The sequence below is a fragment of the Microchirus variegatus genome (assembly GCF_963457635.1).
Source record: "Microchirus variegatus genome assembly, chromosome: 3".
In the NCBI taxonomy this organism is placed as follows: domain Eukaryota; kingdom Metazoa; phylum Chordata; class Actinopteri; order Pleuronectiformes; family Soleidae; genus Microchirus; species Microchirus variegatus.
The window spans coordinates 15,036,371-15,061,948 of NC_139804.1; the positions used below are offsets into that span (position 1 = coordinate 15,036,371).

Sequence of the window (25,578 nt, forward strand, 5' to 3'; positions counted from 1 at the left end):
CTTGATGTATGCAACAGATCGTTGAATTTTGCGTACACGTAAACGATGGAATCGCAAATTCCCATCACTTTTCTGAATGAAGAAATTTTACAAATGTAAACACCAGCATCAAGATTCAGAATTACCATATGTTCACAAAAAATGCAAAGCAATGTGTCGCGTCATATATTTGCCCGGGTGCCAGGAGTTTGTGGTTGGTTCCCATTTTAGAAGATTCTGAACGTGTCCATTGCACTGCATACACATGCGGTGCAAATGATGCCTCTTCGGATTGACTTTGTGTGTCCTTCAATGTCAGCAGTGCGATGTTCTCTATGTGTGCTATCAGTCAGTGGTGGCAAGCATACTCTTTGATGCTGTTAGAGGCAAGGCACTAAGGCAGGACTCACTGAGCACTGTGGTGGAGAAGTGCACAATGAAGAAGGTGCAAGCATTGCTGGACAATAAAGAGCACTCTCTCCTCAACATCTTGGCTGGTCAGAAAAGCAGCTGCAGTGGACAGAACAGAACAAAGAGGCTTAGGCGATCATTAGTCCCTTTTTAACCTTTTTAACCTCAGTGTGAACCATCAGTCTTTTTATCCCTTTACTCGTTCTAGTTATCATTAGCTGACTTGTTGACTGTACTTGTATCCCTTTATTTAGTGTACTTACCCTTTAGAAAAAGGATGTTGTCACTTTAAGAGAAGGAGTAAAGAGAGTAGCAATAACATGCGTGTGCCAAACAGTGGGATTTTGTTCATAAAGACGTTTCAAAAACAAGATGGACATATTTTTGGTCAGTGATGTTGAGAGTGCAACAATTGCAGTGACATGGGAGCTGCTGGAGTTTTCCTCGTGTTTTGTTTTTGTTTTTTTTTTACCAGAGATTATGCGTCTCAATCTGATTTCTGGTGCCAGGCGTGAGCTTGAGGGCACACACAACACAGTCTTAAAACTGATTATGGACAACATATATATATTTGATACAACAACATATCAAAAAACCTGAACTGTTCTTTTGACAAAGAAAGTAAGCCTTATCAGACCAAACACACAAGTTAATAGTGTTTTTTAGTTTTCAGTCCGTCTGTACTTTGGTGTAGGTTTATAGGTGTAGGTGTAGCCGTAGGTGTAACTCTGCACTTGGTCCCAGCTCCATGAGTGTGAGGAAAGCAGGAAGCGGTGAACGCCATAACTCAAATTGTACATACAGGAAGAGAGCTAATAATGGCCCTGGGATAATGGCCCTGAAATGACACACTGAGGGAACATTTGTGACTGCAAAGCCATTTTAAAAAAGAGGGGTCGTGATGGTAATGGCAGCAAAAGAGCATTTTCAGATCCTGTACATCCTCTCCTGGCTATTTGGATGGATGCTTTTAGTTTTGTTTGTGTGTGTGTGTGTATGTGTGCATGTGCTTGGGTGTGTATGGTTGTGTGTGTGAGAGAGAGAGAGAATACATAACACACTTGCATTTCAATCTATTTGTTTTTCTCTCTCTTTCCGGGCTGGTGGGGGGTGGTGGGCTGGTGGGCTGGTGGGGTGGGCGGGAGAGCAGTCAGCCATTTCCCCCTCTCTGCAGGTTAATAAGTCCCCGTCTGAACAAGAAGCAACGCATACAGTCACGCCGCACTGACGCACAAACCCACAATTTGTATCTTGCCCCCCCCCCCCCACACACACACACACACACACACAAACAAACTCTAATCTCTTTCTTTTCTCCAACTCGTCTACTACTATTGTGTTTTTTATCACCCCACAGATGAGGTGGGGGGGGGGGGGGGGGACAAGGTGGATGGAAAACAAACTCATGATAAAAGCCTGACCTTTGTGTCGGCCCTTATCATTGTGCTGCAGGGACGTGGTTGAGTGGGGTAGACGGGAGAAAATGTCAAAACAAAAGCAACATTGTTCATTGAGGAGCAAACAAAGCTGGACTTTGATATATTTGGCAGCATCATGTCTGCTCACTGTTTTCTTTTCCATCTGTGAAGAGCTGAGCAGACACTGTCCACCTGGAACACACAAGAGTCCATAGTTGGGCTTTGCAAATGCTCATTACCACCCAGTTGTTTTTGTTTGTTTGTTTTATGGTCTAGTTACTGTGGTAACAATGAAGAAAGCAAAAGACGTAAGACGAAAAAATGACGATGATGGTGTATGGTGTTTATTGGTAGATGGTGACGGTGAATGATCTTTCAAAAAAAATCAAATATCAAAAGATGATCCTATGATAGGGCTGATCGATTTATAATTTTCATAGCTTTGTGAACACAACTAGCAAATACTGCATGTATCTGAAAAGTGTGCTGAATAACATGACAGCAAGATCTTACCATCCAATATTTTCTATTTTTACATGGTTTTGTTTGTTTGTTTGTTTTATGTATTCTGGTTACTTATAGTGTATTCAGTTTGCAGCTTCAATTTTTGTAGTTTCAGCTGTTGTCCATTGTTTCATGATTAAGTCATGACACTGCTCACTGCTGTGGATTTGCAGAGCTCACACACTGATGTCCTGCTGCAACATTGCTGTTTACCTTCCCACCACATACACATTCGAGACATAGGGCCAATTCCTATCTTAACCCTCAAGCTCAACCCTTAATCTTAACTGGCCCTTAAAACCAAGTGTTGAGGGTTATTTAGTCACTTAGAAATGGGACACCCCTTAAATGCAGATACGTCTTCAGACTGTGGGGGGTAGAATAATGCGAAAGCTGCGTCCAGTCTGTCAACTCCAAAAAAGAAGAAGAAGAACACATTAACGTCACGATTATTTATTTTTTATTTTATTTCAGTCAAGTTATTAGGTTGTCAGTTAGTTATAAGATGATACTCATACAAATACCACAACCACGGACATATTCAGCTGACAGTTACCACACACCACGGCTTATTGAAAAGTAAACCATAGCGAACGATCGCTTGTCCGCACCGGCCGGCTATTGACAAAAGATCATGAAATAAAAATAAATGTTACACAACAATGACGTCAGTAATCCATAATATGGGACTAAACTAAGATAATACAATGGTTTTCATATTTTTTATATCTCTATTAACAAAGAAAATACTTAATTTGTATCGCACTCGTTTCGCTGCTTTCGACACCATCTTTGTTATGTGAAAACATGCAATGCATTCTGGGTAGCCCTTGCTCCCAAGGTTGGTCTTGGAAAATCTCAATTGAGGGCGATACCCTTAAACTCGCCCCTCAACTTGATTTTTCTGAGAATCGGGACAGCACTTGGACTAGCGGGAGCGCACATTTTTGAGATTGAGGGTTAAGCAAGGAGTTGGAATTCACCCTTAAAGCATTCCTTAGCCCCTTACACTAATCTTAACCTCGACCTTGTTCTAACCCTTATCCCCAAAAATAAGTCATAACCCATAAACATCCCTTTTAAGTTTGATAGAAAATGAGGACCAGCCATATTGTCCTCACGTTCAGAAAATGTCATCGCTTCCTGGTTTATATGCTTCATGGTCCTCACGAAGACGTATGTGCAAGTACACACACACACACACACAAACCTTTTTTGTGAGGACATCATAAACATAATGCATTCCCATGAATCATTCCCATAAACCTAAAACCAGGTCTTAACCATAAAATTAAAAAAAAAAAAAAAAAAAAAAATTGCGGGCCCTGACAAAATGTCTATAGAGGACATTTTGTCAGGGCCCCCAATTTTTTGGGGTGTTTGTACACACACACACACACACAGATCCAATGCAGTTGTGAGGTTCCTCCACTCACAGCACAGTCTCATCCTGCTTTATCTTACCCTGTTCACACAGATCTATGAAGAGCTCACAGTCTCACCAAACCAAATCCAAACAAAAGGTCAAACAGGGAGCCACAGGTGAACTATCTCCAGGCCACATATTATTTGCTATCACTTTTTATTTGTTAGTTTTTGTTTTCCTTTTTTAAAAGGCATGGAAGTGTGGAATTTTTCTCTGCATGTACTCTGGAAACTTCTGTAAGATGAGAAGTGGGATCTTTCTGTGTAAAGCACAGTAAAAGTGGTGGTGTCCTTGTCTAAGAGGGCTCTGTGAGGAGGGGGTGGCCTCCCTGTGACCCATGGGCCTTGGAACATGGTTTATTTTGCTGGATGTTCAGACTTAATAATGATCTATATTTATTTGTTGCACTATTACAACTGTTGTACTTTGAACTGCCCCTTTAGCTTCCCTCTGTGTATTTAAAGCTGCAGTAAGCAATCTCTCTACCCATGTTGTGCTGTGTCTAGTGTTCGACTTTATTTGACATTTCAAATTTTATTTGCAAGTTGCTGCCAGTGCTAAAGTTGCCAGCCATTATTCTACCAATTGCAGGAAGGTACAGTTGATCAGTCAGCAAGAGCGCTCTCTCCATGAAACTCCCTGTGATTTGTCAAAGCCTTCCATGACCCTACAGGTTTAGTTGTGAGTCTACAAATGCCCACTGTGTCTTTAAAATCACAAACAATTTATCTGCACATTAAACCCAGTGTAATGTAGGGAATCTGAGGCAATGTAGTAGGTGTAGCAGAAAAGTCAAAGGAGCGAAGAAAAAAACAATCAGGGGGGCCTTTCAACAGTTTAGTAATTTAAACAACACCCGATTTTTCGTCGCAGCAACAACAATTTAATTGAAAACCCCCTTGATTTTAATGCTGCAATTACAACATATTTGGAAATGTAATAACTAGTCCCGGTGCCACTAGGATGCTTTGTTTGGGTTGGATGCAAGGCCCCTTGTGTCACTTTTGCCCAGGGCATTTGACTTGCACCCTTGACTGCAGTACTGCAGTGAATAAGTAATAGAAAAAACATTTACATTTGCATCAATTAATCAGTGGAGGTGGGAGCCCCCCCCCCCAAAAAAAAAAATCTAATTCTGATTAGGGCCCATAAAGGCTTGATGTCATGTATTATTAGCTCACAGACTGCAGGGGTTGCAATAATCTATCAGAGCTCACATAAAATCACTATTTAGTAACTTGAAGTCCAAGTCTACTTGGACCAAAAAAAAAAATCTACTTAGAAGGTTTTATATTTAATAACGTCGTCTGCTGGCAGATGGTTTCCGTCAGTTTTACTCTGTGAAGCATGAAGCCAGGGCACAAAGTGCAAGGATGATTAAAGTTTGCAAAAACCTCCAAGGTTCAGAGAAGACATGGATCACTGCAACGATGAAGTGGTTGAATGCGAAGAAGGAACAAAAGACAGCTGAGACACGCTCGATGCCGAGCTGCAGAGCAGCGTTGGTCCTCAGTAATTCACAGTGAGACACTGATGGACATCACCGAGCTGGCATGAGCTCGCTGCTTGTAATTGCCTGTTGGTTGCAGTAATAGCCGATTGTCTCTGCTACGTTGACTCTTCATTATGCTGATGTATTCATCAAGGCAGTTTTTTGTTGACCTTATCAATCAGAGTTTAATGTCCTACAAATTTCTTTTTAATTAGGGGTCCAAGCTTGGTACACGTGCTGAAACATGTGAAGCAGTGTGGGTCTCAGCGGCAGCAGGACTGGGAACGTTGTTGTTTTTTGCTATTATTGTCCAGCTCCTTGTGTAGTACAACATACACCATATGAGATATATAAGCAAAATAGCCATGTTTTAAAGCAATCATACATTTCTTAAGCTTGTTAACTATCAGCACGTCCACTCTTCAAGAAGCCCAGATTATCACTTGACTGTGATACTGACTTTTATATACCTTTATATGATATTGACGGACATATCCAATAAAGCCTCGATTTTAGAATAGATGTGACTTTTTTGTGCGATATGGGGAGATTAGGTGAATTGGTCACTCTAAATTGACCGTAGGTGTGAGTGTGTGAGTGAATGGTTGTTTGTCTCTATATGTGGCCCTGCAATGGACTGGCGAACTGCCCAGGGTGTACCCTGCCTATCGCCCAATGTCAGCTGAGATAGGCACAGCACCCCCCGCGACCCTCTGGTGGAGGATGAAGCTGTAGATGATGGATGGATGGATGGATGGTGACCTTTACGACAAAACAACTATTTTGTTTTCCCTTTCTATAAGAAATTAATGTGATGCTGAAACTTATATTAACATCATCACAAGTTACTAAAAGAGGCTGCAGTGTTCACATACAGCTTTTTTGATTAACGTGAAACTTGGAAAATATGCAAATCTTGTGCGTTTCAGTCCTCGTGCTGCCCTTAACCTGAGACTAGCCCTGCATTTGTAAGCCTGCAGGTCTCACTTTTTAACATTTTGACAACCTGCATAGTGCAAACTGTGGAGTGGCGATGGGAGGGGGGCTGGGCCCTATTCAAACTTATCTACTGCTCTAGTCGCAGTATTTTTTGCTCACACTCTCAGCTGCTCAGGTATGCATCAACCAATATAGTACCTCCTCCATGTACAGAGCCTCAAGTCAAATCCACAACTTGGTTTAATTGACAGTGAAATGGCACAGGGAGATAGTCCCACTGACCGGCAGCCAGCAGTAAAGGGCAGCGTTCACCTCTCAGCTGTCACACAGTCTGATTATATTAGCCTGTACAGGTGTGATAACTAAATCCCTCCAACCCTGAAATTAGATTGAACTGAAGAACAAAAATGGTTCAGTGGCCTTTAACACCGCCCATTAATAAAAAGACAAAATTACAAGGGAGGGATTATTATTGAAACATATGTGTAATACAACTTTGATTAGTCTAGGAGACAATATCTAGTGTCAGAAGGTAGTAAAAGTTTGAAATGTTCGTTTTTTTGTGAAAAGAAATAATGAACTATGAATTCATTTGTTACAGGTTTTATAACAGAAATGATATGAGGTCAAAATGATTAATTTGAGTCTGTTTTTTTTAGGCTATGGAACAACATTCACCCAGCTGCTTTCCTTACCGTGTGGTAAAAGGTTGTGACATTTGAATCCCAGCTCAGGTCTAAATAAGAAAACGTTACACGCTTGTATTTCCTCTCCTTGTTAACATAAACAAGAGAAAAAGGAGACATGTTATACTCCCACTCTGTCCTTCAGTTGTTAAAAGCCTTTTTTCATGTTCAGCCACACGGTTTAATAAGACGCCGCAAACAGAGGTTATCACATACCATTTACCGACAGCCTTTAGTAGCCAGTGATGGTGTTTGCCTTTAAAAATTGGGGTCACAGTGAGTGCAGCTAAGACTTTTACTTAATGTGTGTGTTTCCCGCTCTGTGAATGTGTTCGCTGACTTTTTTGTTTTCAAACACACACGCTATTAGAGGTTGTGTGACGCCTGAAGGCTGAGTCGTAGACGAGCGCCATACCTTTCAATCAAAATGTCAGTGGGACTAATTTTCTCATTGGCGTGTGTTGTTATCTCGCAAACCCGATAACACTTCAAGAGCAGAGAGCAATTGCTCCATTCTGCCTTCATTGTGCATAATGAAGCAACATGATTTGACACCTAACATAATTTTAAATTGGTAAAAATAAATCATTACCAAGCGATGTTTGTTAAATGCATTAAGTTATACGTGTATTACACACGCATTCATCTTAAAGGTTGGAAACATTTTGAAAATTTGTTTGCACAAATGGTCAGAAAAAATAGTTAATTCCTGTTACCTGTAGACTTTTCTTGTGTTGCTGATGCCATCATATTTTATTGAGCAATGTGAATCTTAGTCAGTGTTGCTATGTATAACGTTGCTCTTCAGCTGTTGGACAAAAACATATTCTTCCCATTGCGATCTCGACTGATTTAACCACCACTCTAACAACCTTCTTGCACTCCTGTTATCCTGTCAGTGAAGTAAATTTAAATTCAATATAAATAGTGAATGTTTTTTTTCTCTTTTGTGCATTCATAGTTTGTGAAAAGACATGTTTATTATTTATTACCATTTCCTGTGCTGTCTTTGCTGCTGTAAAAATGTCAATTTACCCGTTGGGACTAATAAGACATTTTCTTATTTTATCTACCTTATAAATGTGTTTGTTACCTTTACTTCTTGACTATCTGTGCTGCTGTACCATTGCACATATAAATGAGTATCTTATCTCCACACCAAATGGGACATGAATTTTTAGCGTGATGAGATTGCACTCAAAGTCAATACTGAGACAAACTTAAACACAATGACTTGAATTTCCCAAATAAATAAATGGGAATGGTTTGCTTAAGTTGATCTATTTGTGTGAGGCAGACTTATGAAAGGTTGTCCGAAATTCCACCGATCCTGCAATGAACTGGTGACCTGTCCAGGGTGTGATCCTGCCTTTTACCCTATGTCACCTGGGATTGGCTCCACCCCCTCATGTGGAGTATGTAGCGGTAGACAATGAAGGAATTAATGAATGCATGAATGAATGAATGGACACAGCTTCATGAGTAACACAAAGTGAAAACTAGCTGTGTGTTTCCTATGAAAGCACCAATAGAGTGTTTTGGGCCATTAGATGGCTGCGAGGTTTTTCCTATAGGAATGATTGAGTTTATATCTCCCTCCCTCTCCTCCTCACCTCTCTGACCACTGATACAAGAGAGAAGTATAACCATCCATTTTTTCTGATAATGACTCAGGAGCATGTCTCAAGCTACCAGTACATGGGCCCCAATGTCATTAACATGCAGCCAGCACTGTGTTTCTCACACGTAACTGGATGAGCTGCAGTGAAGGGCTAGGGGTTGGTGGATGCTCCATTAATGTCCCCATCACTCCTGCCTGAAAAAACCATTCCATCCCACATGTGGCAACCAGCAAGGCTTCCAGATGTCATTAACTGGAGACCACATCGTAACTGGTCCTTGCTGACTGATGGAGAGAGTGGGTACTGGTGATTTCATGAAGGTCACCATTGTGGAGACCTCATCAGATGACATAGTGATGTGTAGTTGTGCTGCAGTAAGTGCTATATGTTGTCAATGTGACAAGAGAAAGGGTTTCATTTTAATAGATGTATCAAGACACTGCAGCAGGATCAGTGTGCTCTTAAAATGCAAGGTTTTGTTAAATGCTGTTCGCAGAGCGCATAGGTCAGACTGACACTGCTAAGTAGTCACAAAGAGCAGCTTCAAGGATTTAGAGGTCAGGAGGGCTCCGGAGCTGTGTGAAGGCTGAACATGAAGTGGAGTCAATTCTCCAGACTCATTAACCGAGCTCCAATCATGTTATACACATTTGTTGAGATTGTGCGCTTGTCCTGAGTTGGAGCAGCAGATTACATCTGTTTTATAAAGCTCCAGTGTCAAGGTTATTTGGGTTTAGCAGTACACTTTTAGAGATAAAAGTGCTAAGTAGAACCATATAAGGTTCTTCGGCTTGTTCTCATGAGGACCATTTTTGGTTCCAGGTAGAACTTTTATAAAAGGTTCTACCTGGAACCCTTAGTGTTAGCAAGAACCCTTTTAAAACCCTTTAATCCGGAAAAGGGATCAAAACGGTTCTTACTGGAAACATTAGTGTTATCAAGAACCCTTGAAAAACCCTTTCTTGGGGAAAGGGTTTTTCAGAAGCTAATCGTTCCAGGTAGGACCCTTGTAGAAGAACCCTTTTGGAACTAAGAGAGTAGTATCTGTGACATGTGGGCATGTCATGTTTTTTTCCAGGCAGAAACATCCATCCACCCATTATCTGCCGTGTTATCCTCCACTGGAGGGTCGCGGGGGGTGCTGTGCCTATCTCAGCTGACAGGGTGATCGGTGGGGTACAACCTGGACAGTTCGCAGGCAGAAACAATCAGCCATAAAACAAATCAACTGGGCAGTGATGGTTCAGTGGCTGAGCAGATTGTCTTTCAACCACTAGGTTGTGGGTTTGATTCCCAACATTAATCTACATGCCGATGTCTCCCAGGGTAAGACACTGAACCCCAAGTTGCTCCTGACAAACAGCATCTGACTGGGTATGATAGATTGTGCAACACTAAAATTCTCAGGTATTTACCTTAGAGTAGTTATCATGATGAGAAGATCACTGTACAAACACTGACCATTGCCATGTGTGCAGTGTGAGTTTGAGATCAAAACGCCACCATACTGAAAAATACAGCATTGTGTGAAATCATTTGGCAATGACTTGAATGTAACAGCCATGCATTTATATTAAAATAATTATACACTACAGCTTTAATTTGTCTTGCCCAGAAGATCTGGTTCCAATAGATTTGTCCAGAGCTTTAGCAGAAATGACATCACATCATGTTTCCCCTTGAAATTCCTGTACAGCCACGTCAGCAAGCTATTCATTTCCAAAATGACATGGTTTGGCATTTACAGTTGCGATCCGGCATCATTTCACTTCTCGCTGTTGCAGAAAACTCATGCATATTTATCATGTCCTAATAGACTAATGGGCTCCTATCTCTCTTTCCCCTGTAAGTGATCTTCTCTGACTGTATCAGGGCCGTTAGCCATGCTTTCTGGGCTGACACTCATAAATATGCATTATGTGGAGTGCACCATGTTTCCACCCCCAGCTCTCACTAGCATGTTGCTACTACCCACAGTTTTAATAATATAAAATATAATTACACAACACTCAAGATTGGGCCCTTTTATCTTTATGCATAATTTCTTTGAGCATTGTATGTGTACATGTGTTACTAATATTAAACCTCACAAATTTGGTTTCGGATTATGTTAAAACTATTCATCTAAATTGTTCTGAGTATTTTATTTTCAGTCATTTTTGTATTGATGTTTTGTTGTTTTGATCATTTTCACAGTTTGGGTTGGCGTGATCTACTTTGCATTGCATCTGTGCATTTAGAATCTGTTGTTGTTGACTGCTACAAACACAAAAAACACCATTTACTTACCTGTTAGCAACTATAGTATTAGAAGTAAAAGTACAATTATTGGTTGGCTGCTCACCTGACAGCTGAGAGCTGAAACAACTGATGGCTGAAAGCAGTAGACAATATAAATAACACACTAAAGAACAGATATGTGAAAATTCTACCTAAAGCTCCCATAGACCGGAGGTTCCAATTCACGCCGTATTTGGTGTGTATCTGCGCCATTACCTCATTTATGAAGCTCTAAAGTTTCGAAACAAACAATGCAGCCACTGCTGAGAACGCTGGGTTTTATTGTATTCTTGGCTCTACAAGTGGTCTGAAAAAGGCTGGTATCGTTGCGTAAGGATCCCGTCTCCTGAACAGCAGATCCTCCTGCTCCAGACAATAGTCCGGGCACATCCGGTTGCGTACAATGAACCATAGAAGAAGAAGCCATTTTTAAACATTGTTAAAACAATGTTTTGATAATGAGTAGCAGTGCATCCACCGTTCCAGAGGGGGAGCTACGCTTTTGAGAGCTGACGTGCTAATTAGATCAGTTGGGAACACTCTCATTGGCTGGCCAATTACAACACAGTCCATCTTCTGGGGGTGAGATTTCAGTCTGAAACAGCGTAGCTGACGAGAGCTTCAGTGAGGAGAGATTTTGATGGGCTCGTTTGGACTTTGGATTAGTGTAGCACCAAAATGATCAAAAAAATGTTACGTATGGTCTTCCACACTTTTTCTGTTGAAACCCCTCAAAGCTGCAGATGTACCCTCTAGGCCATTGTTTCTCAAACGCTTTATATGGGGACTCAAGTTTTAAAGATGGCAAACCATTGTGACACACAGCACAATAGAATAATTGCCATGAGACATTTGGCAAATCATTCAAATCTTTGATGAAAACTGTTGTGCATATTATTTCAAACATATATGATGCATCAATTTTAAGTAAAACTTAAAGCAAATTTGTTCGCCCCAAAAATCCCCATTGCGACCCCTCATGTGACTTTGAGAATCACTGTCCAAGGCAAATGTAGCTGATTGTTAATTACTATACTGAAGTTATATGTACAAACTAAGAAAACAATTATTTAAATGCAGCTGCATTTGTTTAACAACAGGCACAAAACTAGTGTAGTGCTCAGATTTAAAGACTGAAGTCTCGCAATGTCAGCGTCTCTTTGGGTTGTTATAGAATATACACTTGCACGTGAAGTGCACATTTTAGTGTTGCCAAAAGAATTTAACTTGCGTTTGGTGAGTATTTGAAGTAGTGTATAACAATGGGTCCTTGATTGGCCCTCACAAAGAGTACGTTTCTTTGCTTTTCAGTTTGTTGAATGGAGACTAATTGTTGTCATTGTGATATTACCCCCCTTTAAATTATGTATGAAGCTTTTCTTTGTGTCATTTTCATCCCATCAACTTAAACTTGCAACCAAAACAGCAGACTTTGGTAGGGGTAGGCAATGATAGGACAAAATAATGAATAAGTATGTGAAAATAACTACCAAATCACTTTTATTACACTCGTAATAATCTGCTGTGCATTAAGGGTATTTTTCTGTAAACAAGCTTGAATTCCTGCAGGATAGGTCCTATAAATAAATTAATGGACAGGCCCTGTTGCACCTTTACAGCCTTTGTATTATATGTTTACTTTGTTATATGTATCTGATCTTTGAGATGTAATTCTGGTAATTAGTCATAGTAACTAAGCAGGTGACTTTGGCTCAGTGGTTGATCGAGTTGTCTTTCTACTGGAATCAATTCCTGGCTCGGATACGCCGCATTGTTTGTGAACAGGTATGAATGTGGTGTGATAGAAAAATGTGCTGCATGAATGTGAAAGGGTAAAACTGAGACTGTTCTCCAGCGTAATGCAACTATGGGTCGTATGCAGGAATTGTGGTACGTGAGTGATTAGAACAAGACTAGAAAAGTGCATACATATAGACTATTTACCATAACTACTGTATGTATATCATGTTATCAAAATTTGGATATTGCCCAACCTTAGTACCTGGCAACTTACTTGATATACTGAGGCTACAATCTTTGGCTTCAGGTTTTCTTCTGCTTGTGGCTTCTTTGTGTATTCCTTTTTCTGCCCCTTCAATGCTACAGTTTGTCCTCAACAGCGGCTTTAAAATGCAAAAATACACATATTTACAAACACAAATAATGATATAGTAGCAGTAAAGTGCACAGAAAATGACTTAAAGCTTCTGTTTTTGTATGAGTGTCGGTGTTTGTGTGTGTGTGTTTTCCCCTGAACTCTTTCTTCTCCTTTTGTCTATAAGATGTAGAAGAAATGGCGAGTGGCTCAGCATGATGCCGCACACAGCCCAGGGAGCCACGACTCAATTATGGCCCCTAATCAGGCCCTCAGCTCATGAACTTTGTTTTGCCTTGGCCTTGGATACAGTTCTCCACTGGCAGCACAGTAGCAGTCATTGATCAAGCATGGCAACGTGCTCGAAAACCTGCAGGGAATGTTTGAGGGAAGAAAAGAAGAAAACAGACGAAAAGAGGTGGCATGGGGAGACAGGCATTATAACAAATGCCTTGTAGAAACCTAAGTTGGAGGAGCTTGTCCAAGAACAGATTACAAGTGTATGGATTAGTGTTGCACTGTGCATTTGCCCACATGTTAGGGCTGTCACAAATGTATTATAACCCGTTATTCATCTGAATACATTTGAACATCCTCTTCCCTGCCCCAATGTTGTCACTCCCTCCAATACTCCACAAACGTCACAGTTTTCATTTGTTAATCATCTATTTTAAATAGGAGGATGTATACTCAAAAAAGCTTACAGGGAGTTGTGGAGAGGACAATGTATGCAAGCATCTCCAAGGTGCAATTTAATTTAATGTAATTTCAGATCAAATGACCGCATGTGCAGTATATCGTTAAAGTGTGGACCGCAAAATGAAAACAATGACACGTTCAGGCTGATGGTTCTGTTGTAGCTTGTGGCAGAAGTGCTTCACTGACACTGTTTCATTGTCTCCACAGTGAATAAACACAAACCATGGATTGAGACTTCCTACCATGGGGTGATCACTGAAAACACCGACATTGTTCTGCTGGATCCTCCTCTGGTGGCTCTGGACAAAGATGCCCCCATCCCCTACGCAGGTATGGCACACTCCAATCTTAATTGCCACCGATCAGAGGCGTGAAAGTTTATTAACTTAAACCTTTTCTGCTCAGGGAAAAGCAGTTGTGGGATATACTGTACATATAAAGCTTTAAAGTGATGTAGTATCTTGGTAAATGAGCTTGAATGGGATTTATAGAGCATATTAATTTGCTGCATCAGAGTTTTTTGCTTAGACCTCATTAAGAGTTGGTATTAACATCAGTCTTGGGTGATCCAATCTCAAATTTGCTAAGTAAAGGTCTGAATGATAACAATCCATCCTGGATGTGTCCTCAGATCCACTCCCCCCCCCAAAAAAACCACATGTAGCGGTTTGAGGATGCAAATGGCCACATAACCTAGCATGCATGAAAGCAGTCTGTCCTGAGGAGGCATTAGGCACCACCTACTCAGCTGATGTCCTTTTTTCCCCCAGTCACTTAGCACTGATACAGTTATTTAATTGTGGCTACTGTCACAACATTAACACTGATCACATGATTACATTTTTTCTCACATCAATGAATTGTCTACTGCTTCATCCTCCATGAGGGTTGCAGCCGGCCGCTGGAGCCAATCCCAGGTGACATAGGGCAAAAGGCGGGGTCGCCAGTCCATACGGTCATGGAAAGTGTCCAATTAACCACTGCATGTTTTTGGACTATGGGAGGAAACCAGAGAAAATCTAGCACATGTGGAGAGAACATATTAACACCATCCCCAGTCCATCATAGGGCTACATGACAAACAGCCATCCATTCTCACATTCACACCTATGGTCAATTTAGAGAGACCAATTTACCTAATCCCCATATTGCATGTTTTTGGACTGTGGGAGGAAGCCCGAGAACCTGGAGAAAACCCACACGCACACGGGGAGAACATGCAAACTCCCTGCAGAAAGGCCCTTGTTCCAACCGGGGCATGAACCCGGGTCTTCTTGCTGCAAAAGCAAGAGTGCACTCTTGGATATAAAAGTGCTAAGTAGAACCATATAAGGTTCTTCTGCTTGTCCATTTAGGAGAACACTTTTTGGCTCCAGGTAGAACCTTTTTACCACGTGAGTATAGCTTCGATTGACTCGCCTTCTCTCATCTCTTTTTTTCGTTTTACATTAAAACACAAAAAAACATTATGTAATTATATTCCACAAACGAATATGGCATCAGTATATATTTGAATAAAAGCCACATGAAGCCAAGTCCAATCATATGTGGTCACAGGATGCATATCCAGGATGCATTTTAATGATAGGTGTGAACAGTCATATTAAGTGTTTGCATGAGATCGGATCCCAACATTACAGTAATACCAGTCTAAACGGGGCATTAGTGTTTCTGCTGTCTGATGTAACCATTTAATCCAGAAACAGATTCCCAGTTAAGCACACATCACATTCAGGGCTCATATTTCATGGTTATTTAGAGTGAAACATGGCACAAATAAGGCCCATGCTGGCTGAGGACACTACATGGGGAACAAAAAGGAGTCAAACTGGATTAGGTTATTCCCACTCTGTGACCATACCAGCTCATCTAAAGGGTGCCAGCTTTTTTGTGGGAGTAGGATAGCTGGAGGCAGTTGGCGAGCACAGCCAGCCTGCCAGGCTGCTAATGTGGCCAAGGACCTAGCATGGGGCTGCGACGCAGTTCTGGAGCCCACTCACAGAGGCCCTCGAGCTGGGCTGAATCAATGGATGGATGGAGAGGATGTATGTATGTGTGTGCGTGTGTGTGTGTGTGTGCAAGCTTGTGTGGGTGTGCATGTGTGGCATGGCCAGAGGGATCTCACTGTAATGGCCACCCTACAGGGAGAAAGAGAGAAAATGATGAGGCAGTAAGGAGGGTTGTTGGCTGACCAAGCATATGTCCTCTGGCTCTCCATAGACTGACAGACACACAACAAGGAAGTGCACACACAATTGGCAGAACACAAGGGTATTCCTGGATTTCCTAAGGGATGCTGGTGCAAGACATTTCTCACACAATTATTAATAAATTAACAAAAACATTGACTCTACTGCTCTGTGTTGCTGAATTTTCTTTTCCCTCCTCTCTCCATTGGCCTTTTAAACATAACTGCCCACATAGTACGTACTTCTTTTCCTTACTTTGAATGTGAACCAATTACAACATTAGATACTACTGCTGTTAAAACACTTGCAATGAGTCTCCTCCAAAATTATTGGAAGAGTGAGGACTATTCATTTGAGCATTTGAATTTGATATCAAAATATGAATGTAAGACAAGTGATCATTGTTTAAGCTTTTATTTCAAGGTATTTACGTCCACATATGCTAAACTAATCAGAAGATAGACTTGAAATGGAACACCACATTTTTTAGGTGAGCAAAAGTATAGGAACAGATAGACTTGACATTTGCACCGTGTTGGTTCTTTACATGTTTTATCAAATGACTTGTGTTGAAGGAACTACGTTTCTCCTCCTCCTTTTGACAGCCTAGCACAGGTTACAGTCTGCTCTCATCATCACTTATCTTAAAGTGTTTCCAAACTGCTGACATTGCAACACATTTGCTTATTACCACACACCTGCTCAACTCACGCTCAAGATACGTAAAGTGGTATCAGGCGCAGCAGTATTGGAGTACTTTTGAGAATACAATTACGACTAAACAAGGGCAGCATCAGAGCTGATACACAATACTGGTACATTTCACCATAAAGCTACACTTTCCTTCTAAAATGGAAGGAAAGCACTGCAGCACTCAGCTGTTTCTCTGTGCCTCTTTGACATTATTTTGAAAGACAATCATTCACCCTACTTCAATGTTTATTTAATCGAGAGATTAATTGACATTTGCAGTTTAAGATGATTTGCTTTTAATGAAAATATATTTATGTAGTTAAGATAAGGCCTGTGGAAGTTGGGGGATTGTTTGAAGCCAGTATAGAAAGTTTGCTAAAAAGTTATTTTTTTGCTGTTAAGATGCTATCTTGTGTATGTTTGTTTTGAGGCTTTTATTTTGTTGCACTTTAACCCTAAGGGTAAATTATGTGTAAATCCCACAAGGAAAACTAAAAACAAAGTAAAAGTGAAAATTGTTTTGAATCATTTCATTTGTAATTTTTTTTAGAAGGGGAAAAAAATACATACGTTTGTTTCAAGAACATATTAGATTTTCTTTTTAAGCCATATTGCCCAGCTCTGATTCCAATTAAATTTTTCCACATCAGTTCATTAGCATTCAAAAGAGAGAATAATGCTTCTAAAAATATATATTTTTTTGCAAGCCCTATTCAAATTTAAATCAGCAGAAAAAAAAAAAAATTCATGACATTTCCCTACTCATCCTTCACATCACTCCAAGACCTGTCTCGCCTCGGACTGCTGAGGAAGGTGCAACTGTCACCACACTCATTGGTCTGGAACAACAGGAACTGTGTCAGTGCAGAGTCTGAAAGCAGGCAAAGACTGAATTCAACCACCGCTGTGGTGCCACAGCAGCTCACCACGTCAAAAATCACAGGAACAGCATGTCAGCAAGAGTGAACAGCACATGTTAAGATATGCTCAAGGTTTTATGTGTGAATACAAGGCTGTTTCCCGACAAACTGCAGGTGTCCTGCCCTAGGAAAGGAGGAATATACCAAACATTGTGATATAAACACCCACGTGGTACAGCAAGCAAGAAAAAAACTTTCATATACAGGTTAAATACTCTGCGCCTCGCCTTTTAGTCATGAGTTACATGCATGTGCAGTATGAACAAGCATAGGCTTCTAGTCTGTCACAACATATGATTGTAACTGTTGTCAAGTGCATGAACTGCATGACACACATTTCTCGACTGACACCCCCCCCCCCTCCTTTAGCCTGTCATGGCCATGTGCATTTCTTTTCAAAGGAGCAGAGAAACACAAACTGTGGAGTCATGTCCATGCTGATGGAAGAACAGCCAACCACCCACAGAAAACAAACCAGCAACATACATCAGTCATAAAAAAAACTGTTGAGTAAACACCTTTATAACATTATATAAATATCAAACTATGAGGATGTGCAAATACACAGTCATAGACATAAAGAAGGGCATCTGTTTTGCATGCATCTGTAGTTGTCAATTCTTGAAAAAGCCAGTCCAATGTTTACTCATGACTGGCCCCTCAACAGCCCCCAATCTCCCAGCAACAAGCCATTTAACCATCAACCGCTCCTAAGGTGTTAAATTAGGATACAAATATTGCATAAATGTGCTTTGAGAAAATAAACAAAAAACGAGATGTCAGAATGTCTTTCTTTTTTTTTAGTTCCTGGCATTCACATCTTAATGTGTCAGAAAACGTAGCTCCTTGTGTTTGAGCTACAATAAAGTATGACTGACAGGTTTTTGTTGTTACCCATATTTGCCATTTAGATCAATTTCTTAAGCACTAAATAGCTGTGAAGCTATTACACAAACACTGGCCATAACCAATACAGCAATTTGGAATCAACTGCAACAAAAAACAAAAAGAAACCACCAAGTGCACTGAGCCACAGGCATTGAACGGCTCGGCCAAGGACACCCGCCAATAACAACACAGCTGATGATAAAATAATTGTGAGGAAAAACATAAAATCCACTCAGCATCAGCCACCAGCAGGGAAAGTGCGGTGGAATTTGATTTCAGTGACACATCGTTGGATGGACTGATGAGACAAAAGTGAAGAATAAGAAGCATTGGCGTCTTTTCTCAACTGTCAGAGAAACCTCACAAACTCTGAACTGAACCTGGTCTAGAGCAGGACTAGGTCGATTTCAGAATGTGCCAGGATTTTACCAGTGTGAAAGTTCTTTTTTTTTTTAGCCCGAGGCTAAGAGAGCTGTGAGCCCCAGGCTGAGTACAATGTGAAAAACCTGCTCGATGGAAATACCACAGAATAAACGCTGCAAGTTATTTTCCTGATTGATTGTAATACTGAAGGTCTGCATTGGACAATACAGGAAAAATGTTTTGCTCTTCTGTTTGTTATGGGATGCTCACATTGTGCTGCAAATTAAAACTGATCCTATTAGATGTAGTACAGTAGGTTGTACATTTATTACATTCAATTAAATGTACAAAATTGGACATAATATTGATAAATTACCTGTTTTGACGAATGGACATTGCAGGTATTAAAAAAAAACAACAACTGTTGGTCATATTATCTGTGAATTCACAGGCCTTACAGTGGTACTGGTCAGCCACGTGGCATCATTTGTCATGGTTGCTTTGCAGCTACATTTTGGTAACTATCCATTGATGGAAGGGATCATTGTAATAATTTGCTGTCTAGCTCCAGGCGACCATGTGTCAAGAAGAGACACTGAAATGACAACACAAGTGACAACTTGCATACAAGAGGATGCACATAAAGGACTCATATCTACTAACCTTCATAAAAACACATTTCATTTATTTTGGATATTTGGATGAGAACAAAACCATAATCATCTGGAGTGAATAATAATGCGATTAAAATTAACTCCCCCTAATACTGAGGAGTATTTCTTCTCTTGCTATACAAATACAACCGAATGGTTGTTCGCCTTTGTGTGTTTGCTCTGCAATGGTCTGGAGACCTTTCCAACGTATACCTTGCCTTTTGCCCTTTGTCAGCTGGCATTGGCTCCAGCTCCCCCTCATGACCCTAATGTGGAGGATAAAGCAGTTGACATTGAGTGAGTATCCAGGGCTTTTAATCACTTGATTTGGCAGGAAATATAAACATAAATGATGTCCAGATTCAAAAGAACATTGTATCATATTAACGTTGCTGCCTTTTTAAAGTGTGTCTCTGTCCATAGTGTAGATAATGTGTGAGACCAGCAGATCACGTTATTAAGCTGAATCAACATTTTCTAGGCGACTAACACTGAGTTGGCTCCTAAAGTGCCAGGTTAACAAGGTTAATGGGCACATGCTGTGCTGACTACTGCAATTTTGGCATTGGTTAGTTGGTTGTCCATCACTCCTGGTGCGTTGTCTTGCCAGCAAACTCAAACACTGACACCCTCACATTTTCTGGTGGTGTAACAGACCATTCATGTGTAAATCTGTCACTTTCACTGTTCCCCAGAGCCCTGCAGTTTTTGTTTTTACGCCAAGCTAATGTCCCACCAGTGACCTGCGTATGCGTATGCTGCTCAATCATCAGCAACCGTTGGTAAGACAGGTTCATAAAACCTCTGTGTGCCAGACACAAATACACACTTTCACACACATTCTTGTGCAGCTTAGTGCAGGCCCTGCAACAACTAACCCTTTTTAGTTTTCCCGTTGCCTGTGAACTTTCTTTAAATGAAGCTGAATTTATGATAAAACTCACCTGTGAGTTATTTTAAGATGAGCAACTGAGTCTCAATGGCTCTCATTTGATTTGGGTACAGCTGTACGTCATATTATGCAAACAATATGCATGCCGAGTTAAAATGACACAAAGTCGACTTAGAAAATCGTCAGTTCCAGAGCCAATGGACAGAGAAATATTTAATTAGTTTACCAGCAAGTACAAGCACCAAACCGCTGTGTTTAATGTGCAATGACTGCATTGCTGTGCTGAAAGAGTGCATTCACTTTAAAGGTCACATAGAGTGGACTTGTTGCACATTATATGTTAGTTATGGAGGTCTACTTACATATATTAACTTGTTTTTATGGTCAAAAACCTCTTAGTTGCTGGAAACGAGCCGATAGAAATCTGTCCTTTTTGAAGCACTTGTCAGCCGCGCAATTTCAGACATAAATCTCGCCTGAGAAGACAGAGTGTGTTGTGATTGGCCAGTACCCTGGAAGTGACATTCGGCACACCCGCTCTCAGAAGCGCAGCTCCCCCGTCTGGAACGGTGGATGCACTGCTACTCTTTATCAAAACATTGTTTTAACAATGTTTAAAAAAAGCTTCGTAACGACTCTCCGCCACAGTCCCTTTTACGACTTTGACCCGGAGTCAGACCCAGAGTCAGAAGACACTGTCACTCGTGAAACACCTCCACAACGGACGTTATTCTTCTTCTGCGGTTCAATGTTCGCAACCTGATGTGCCCGGACTAGTGCCCGGAGCAGGAGGATCTGCTGTTCTGGAGAACCGGTGTTTACGTAACTATAACGGGATTTTCAGAGATCGCGCTGAGCCCCGAGATTACAATAAAACACAGCGTTCTCAGCAATGGCTGAACTGTTTGTTTCGAAACTTCAGGGCTTCGTAAACAAGGTAATGACGCAGATACACACTAAAAAACAGCGTTAATTGGAACTTCCGGTCTAGTTTGGCTTTAAGAGGCACAAGAGGTGTTTAGAACAGCACATCACCTGCACTCTCTGTCTCTGGTCTCCTCTGTGACTCACAGCGATATTTCTGCTCGGCTGTGATGCGTTCACTGATGCTCCTAATATCCAATCCACAGCATTGCCACACACACACACACTTCTCCAATTTCTAATATTTGTATGGACAATCTGGCTTTCTCCAAATATGAGTGGGGGCAAACATACACCTTTGCATCCAGGAACTTTTTTTAAACGTCCAGGAACTATAGGCATCATTTCAACACATCAAGTGACGTCGTCAATTATTGTGTAATTGTTGACCAAAAAAAGAGCTTCATGTTCTTCTCTTTAATATCCTACTCTGTCCCAGTTGTAAAGTGGACTGGCTGCCGTCTGGATTTGATTATAATGCCAAATTAAAGTAAAAAAGAACATGGTATGTGTGTTTAGCTATATTTATAACTTGCAGTATATTTGCTATACTTGCTATCAATTTATTTTTTGCCAAATTATTATTATTATTATATTCTTTTCTGACAAATATTCTGTGGCCCACAAAACACTAGATATTTTTGTTTTTGGCCCACCCACCTCTGAGGTTGAATAGCCCTTCTCTAGTGTCTAATGGCAGCCCAAAACCAAGTGAAAGAGCACTGGGCTTGTAACCAGTCGCCAGTTCACATCCTGACACAGGTCAAGGGCCGGAATGCCCCTGAACAAGGTAGACCTGTTGCTCCCTGGATGCAAATAAGTGCTGTCCAGTGCTCATTATTACTGGTTTGTAATAATGATGGGTTAAATGCTGAGGTCAAATTCACTATCGCTAATTGGTGTGTGTGCAAAAAATCCAATTCTAATTCTCGACAAAGTGCATTCCCTAGCCACTTACCCTAACTTTAACCATTTCAACTAAATACCTGACCCTAACATAATCCATTTGAGGAACAGCTACATTGTCCTCACTTTCACAAAATGTCCACCCTTCCTGGGATTTATAAGTTTTCGGTCCTTATAAAAAAATAGTACACTCACAAGTACACACATACGCCCACCTGTACACACTCACACACTGCACAAATCACGTCAAAGCATTTAAGTTGTCTCGGGTGTGTGATATGCAGTTTGCCTTTTCTCCAACTCTGAATAACGGAGCACTTACTTTCCACTTGTGCTCTGACAGGCAGCAGGAGTCAGTCTGCTCCCACGTTCCTTTGGTGTCTGAACAAACAATCTATCCTAAATTCTAATTTTACAGCATCACAAAAACAAACCTCTCAGGGCATTAATAAAAATCAATTATCTTTGACCTTGGCCTTCTTCAGTGAAACCAACAGCTTCCCATTGCTCTGAAAACAACAGGTGGTATCAAATAGTCATTCACTGCTGTTGCACAAGGTAAATAGATGCGACTATACATACAGGCTAGCTAATGTGTTCTGATTAATTAGCCTCTCGCCGCCTGTTTGATTGGGAAAACATGTCTCAAGCTAATTATGAAGTATCTCATTAGCACAGTAGACATGATCTTAGTACAGTGGTAGGTGGGAAAGCATGATTGGGTTAATGTGTTTATTAATGTGTTTGTTGGTCATTTCCGTGGAAGTGTGAGAAACTGCATCATGGGTCAAGCGGAGTATCGCACATGTGAGTTATGGAGGTCTGCTTACATACATTAACTTGTTTTTATGGTCAAAAACCTCCTAGTTAATCTCTCCTCACTGAAGCTCTCGTCAGCCGCGCTGTTTCAGACCCGAAAACTCACCCCCAGAAGACAGAACTGTGTTGTGATTGGCCAGCCAACGAGAGCTTTCCCAGGTACCTGGAAGGGACTTAATTAGCACGTCAGCTCTCGGAAGTGCAGCTCCCCCCTCTGGAACGGTGGATGCACTGCTACTCATTATCCCAAATTTGTTTTAACAATGTTTAAAAATGGCTTCGTCACGACTCCCGCCTCAGTCCCTGTTACGCCTTACGACCCAGAGTCAGAAGACACGGTCGCAAGTGAAACATCACAACGGACGTTGTGGTATCGCATATTATAAAAAGTACCGTCACTTAATATCAAATTTATGTACCTAGTGTGGAATTAATCTGTTCAGTGAGCCAATAAGCATGCAGCATGCTGCTTGACTGAGCTTTAAAAGAGCTCATGTCTCGAGGCTTACAGGAAGTTAAGTCCAGAGACGAAGCTCATTCCCCAAAGGAGTAGGGGAAGACACGGCACACACACAAGTGTATGTTGTTTAATGAATGAAGATACTGCATGTCAAGAAGTTATGACTAATTTACTTAACCATTTAATATGATTACAGATTGAGAAGTACTAGGGATTGTGGGATGGCATTATGTGTTCTCCCTTGGGTGGCCTATCCTGTATTACAGGGGATATAAAGGAAATAGTGAATCATCTTTAGTGGTTATCATGGCTATCACGTATCGTGGCGGTCAACAAGATATTACCAGTTTATATCACTCAGATAGGAACATTCTTAAGCCAAAAAAAACAGATGATATTGGCCTCATATTGGCAAGATGAGTGTAAAGAATACATTTCAGAGCACAGCGTTGCTCCGTGTTCAAGTACATGAAGATAATAAGGCCAGGGATGACTAAAGAAATTTACCATAATGTGTAGTGTAGCTGTCAAATTCCTCTAATCCATCTTTGCTATCTGTTCATGCTCCTCCTATCTCTTTTACACATTTTGCTTGTCTTCTGCCCTCAGAGAAGGTATTGCTTTCTTTCCACTTTCCTGCAGACTGTCACTCTAAATAATTTCCACCTGTCTGTTTTCATCCAGCTCTGGGGTTTTCAAGGGTGAGCGTGACATCCTTTATCTTCCCAAGACTTAACGCTCATTGCAGTTTTTTTTTTTTTTTTCTCACGGATGACAGCTTAATCTTTTGGGAAGATTTCAGTCTAATTACCCTTTTGGCATTGTTTATGAGGGGGCTGATAGTAAAAGGACGGAGAGAACAAAATGTAACCGCAAAAACACAAGAAAGTAAGTTGTAAGTAAACTAAAAAAAAGCGTTGCTTAAACGTCACTATTCATTGCAGTTCAGGACTTAAGTTAGACGTACGGACGTGATTGCGACAGGTGATGCCTATATTTTAGCTGGTCATCATTGAAAACAGACGTGTAACATAATGTTTGCATCAAGGTACTTACAAGTCAAGGAGGAGGAGGTTTTTTGCAGAGTTAATATTGTTGGACCAACATAAATTCTGGTCTCATCTGAAGCCTTTAAGGCCAAAAAAAGACAAGCTGTCTTTGGAAGGAAATCCAGAGAGCTGCCTTGAGTTGGATACTTTGACCTACTTTTTTCTCACTGTGTCAATTGGTTTGCTCGGGTGAAACTCCTGACTGTTATCGCTGCATACATCGTTATAGAATAGGTTTAGGACCACATGGGAAAACAAAAAAGACAGAATTCTGACTTTAAAGTTAAAATTCTGAGAAAAAAAGTCAGGGTTCTGCGATTAAAGTCAGAAGTCTGATTGAATGCTGACATTAACTGAGAATTCTGACTTTTTTCCCCCAGAATTTGTTTATTTATTTATTGGCCCAAATGAATTAGCCCTAATTATTTTCCATACATCGTATATTTTTTTTTAGAAATATGCTTATCTTGTGAGCATCGCAAATCATCTGCCAAATCAAATACTGTATGTGGACAAATGCTCGGCTGTGGCAACCCATAAAAAGGAGAAGCCAAAGTAGAAGAAATGTATACAAAGGGTCTAGTGTTTCCTGTGGCAGTCAAATGCAACAGCTGGACCAAAAAGAAGACCTTGATTGACAACACACAGAATAGAAGCATGTGGTTCCTCTTTGCTCAAGACACAAGTACTATATTTTCATAGTTAACATTTGTCTCCTGGTATCTTTTGAGGCAGGGTGTTGGTGCTGGATGATGCTGGACCTTTTATGGGTGATAATGTTGATTTATGTAAATGTATTTCAGCCTTTGGTGCTGAGAATCGCAGACAGCAGACAGACCGTCTTGCTTGTAGCATTCTGAATGCTTTATTCTTCTTCTCCAAGACAATGGAGCCATCACTCTGCCATTGTTCACGCATTCATTTATTAATGAAGTACTGAAATACAATCTGCCTCCTCACTGAACCACACAGACAAAGGAAATAGACTTTTTAATGAGATTTTTTTTTTTCACAGGCTCTTAAGTTTTTTTTTGTCTTTTGATGAGTTACAGAACCAGCAGAGGGGAGCAAGTGGAGTCAGTGTCGTGTCTTACTCCTTTGTTCTTTCAAAGAGGAGCACAAAGGAACATGTGTTAGGTTCTCTTGAATGCCATTAGGCACATTTTTTCAGTCAACTACCCCTTTCTGCTGGGAAGCAGAAATGCTTGAATGGTGCAGCTCCCTTCAAAACAAAGCATCCATTGCTCTTGAAATTGATCGTGCCCCTCCAA

At 40.8% G+C, this 25,578-nt stretch overlaps 1 protein-coding gene across 1 annotated transcript in view; it reads left to right on the forward strand.

Moving 5' to 3' along the window:
- The window catches only part of LOC310925381 (calsyntenin-2-like), a gene marked incomplete at both ends in the record, with an annotated part of 357,564 nt that overhangs the window by 119,649 nt on the left and 212,337 nt on the right, over positions 1-25,578 (forward strand). The window contains one exon of the mRNA XM_083887328.1: positions 13,759-13,881. Coding sequence (XP_083743454.1) covers positions 13,759-13,881 — 123 coding nt within the window. The remainder of the gene's footprint in view (positions 1-13,758; positions 13,882-25,578) is intronic.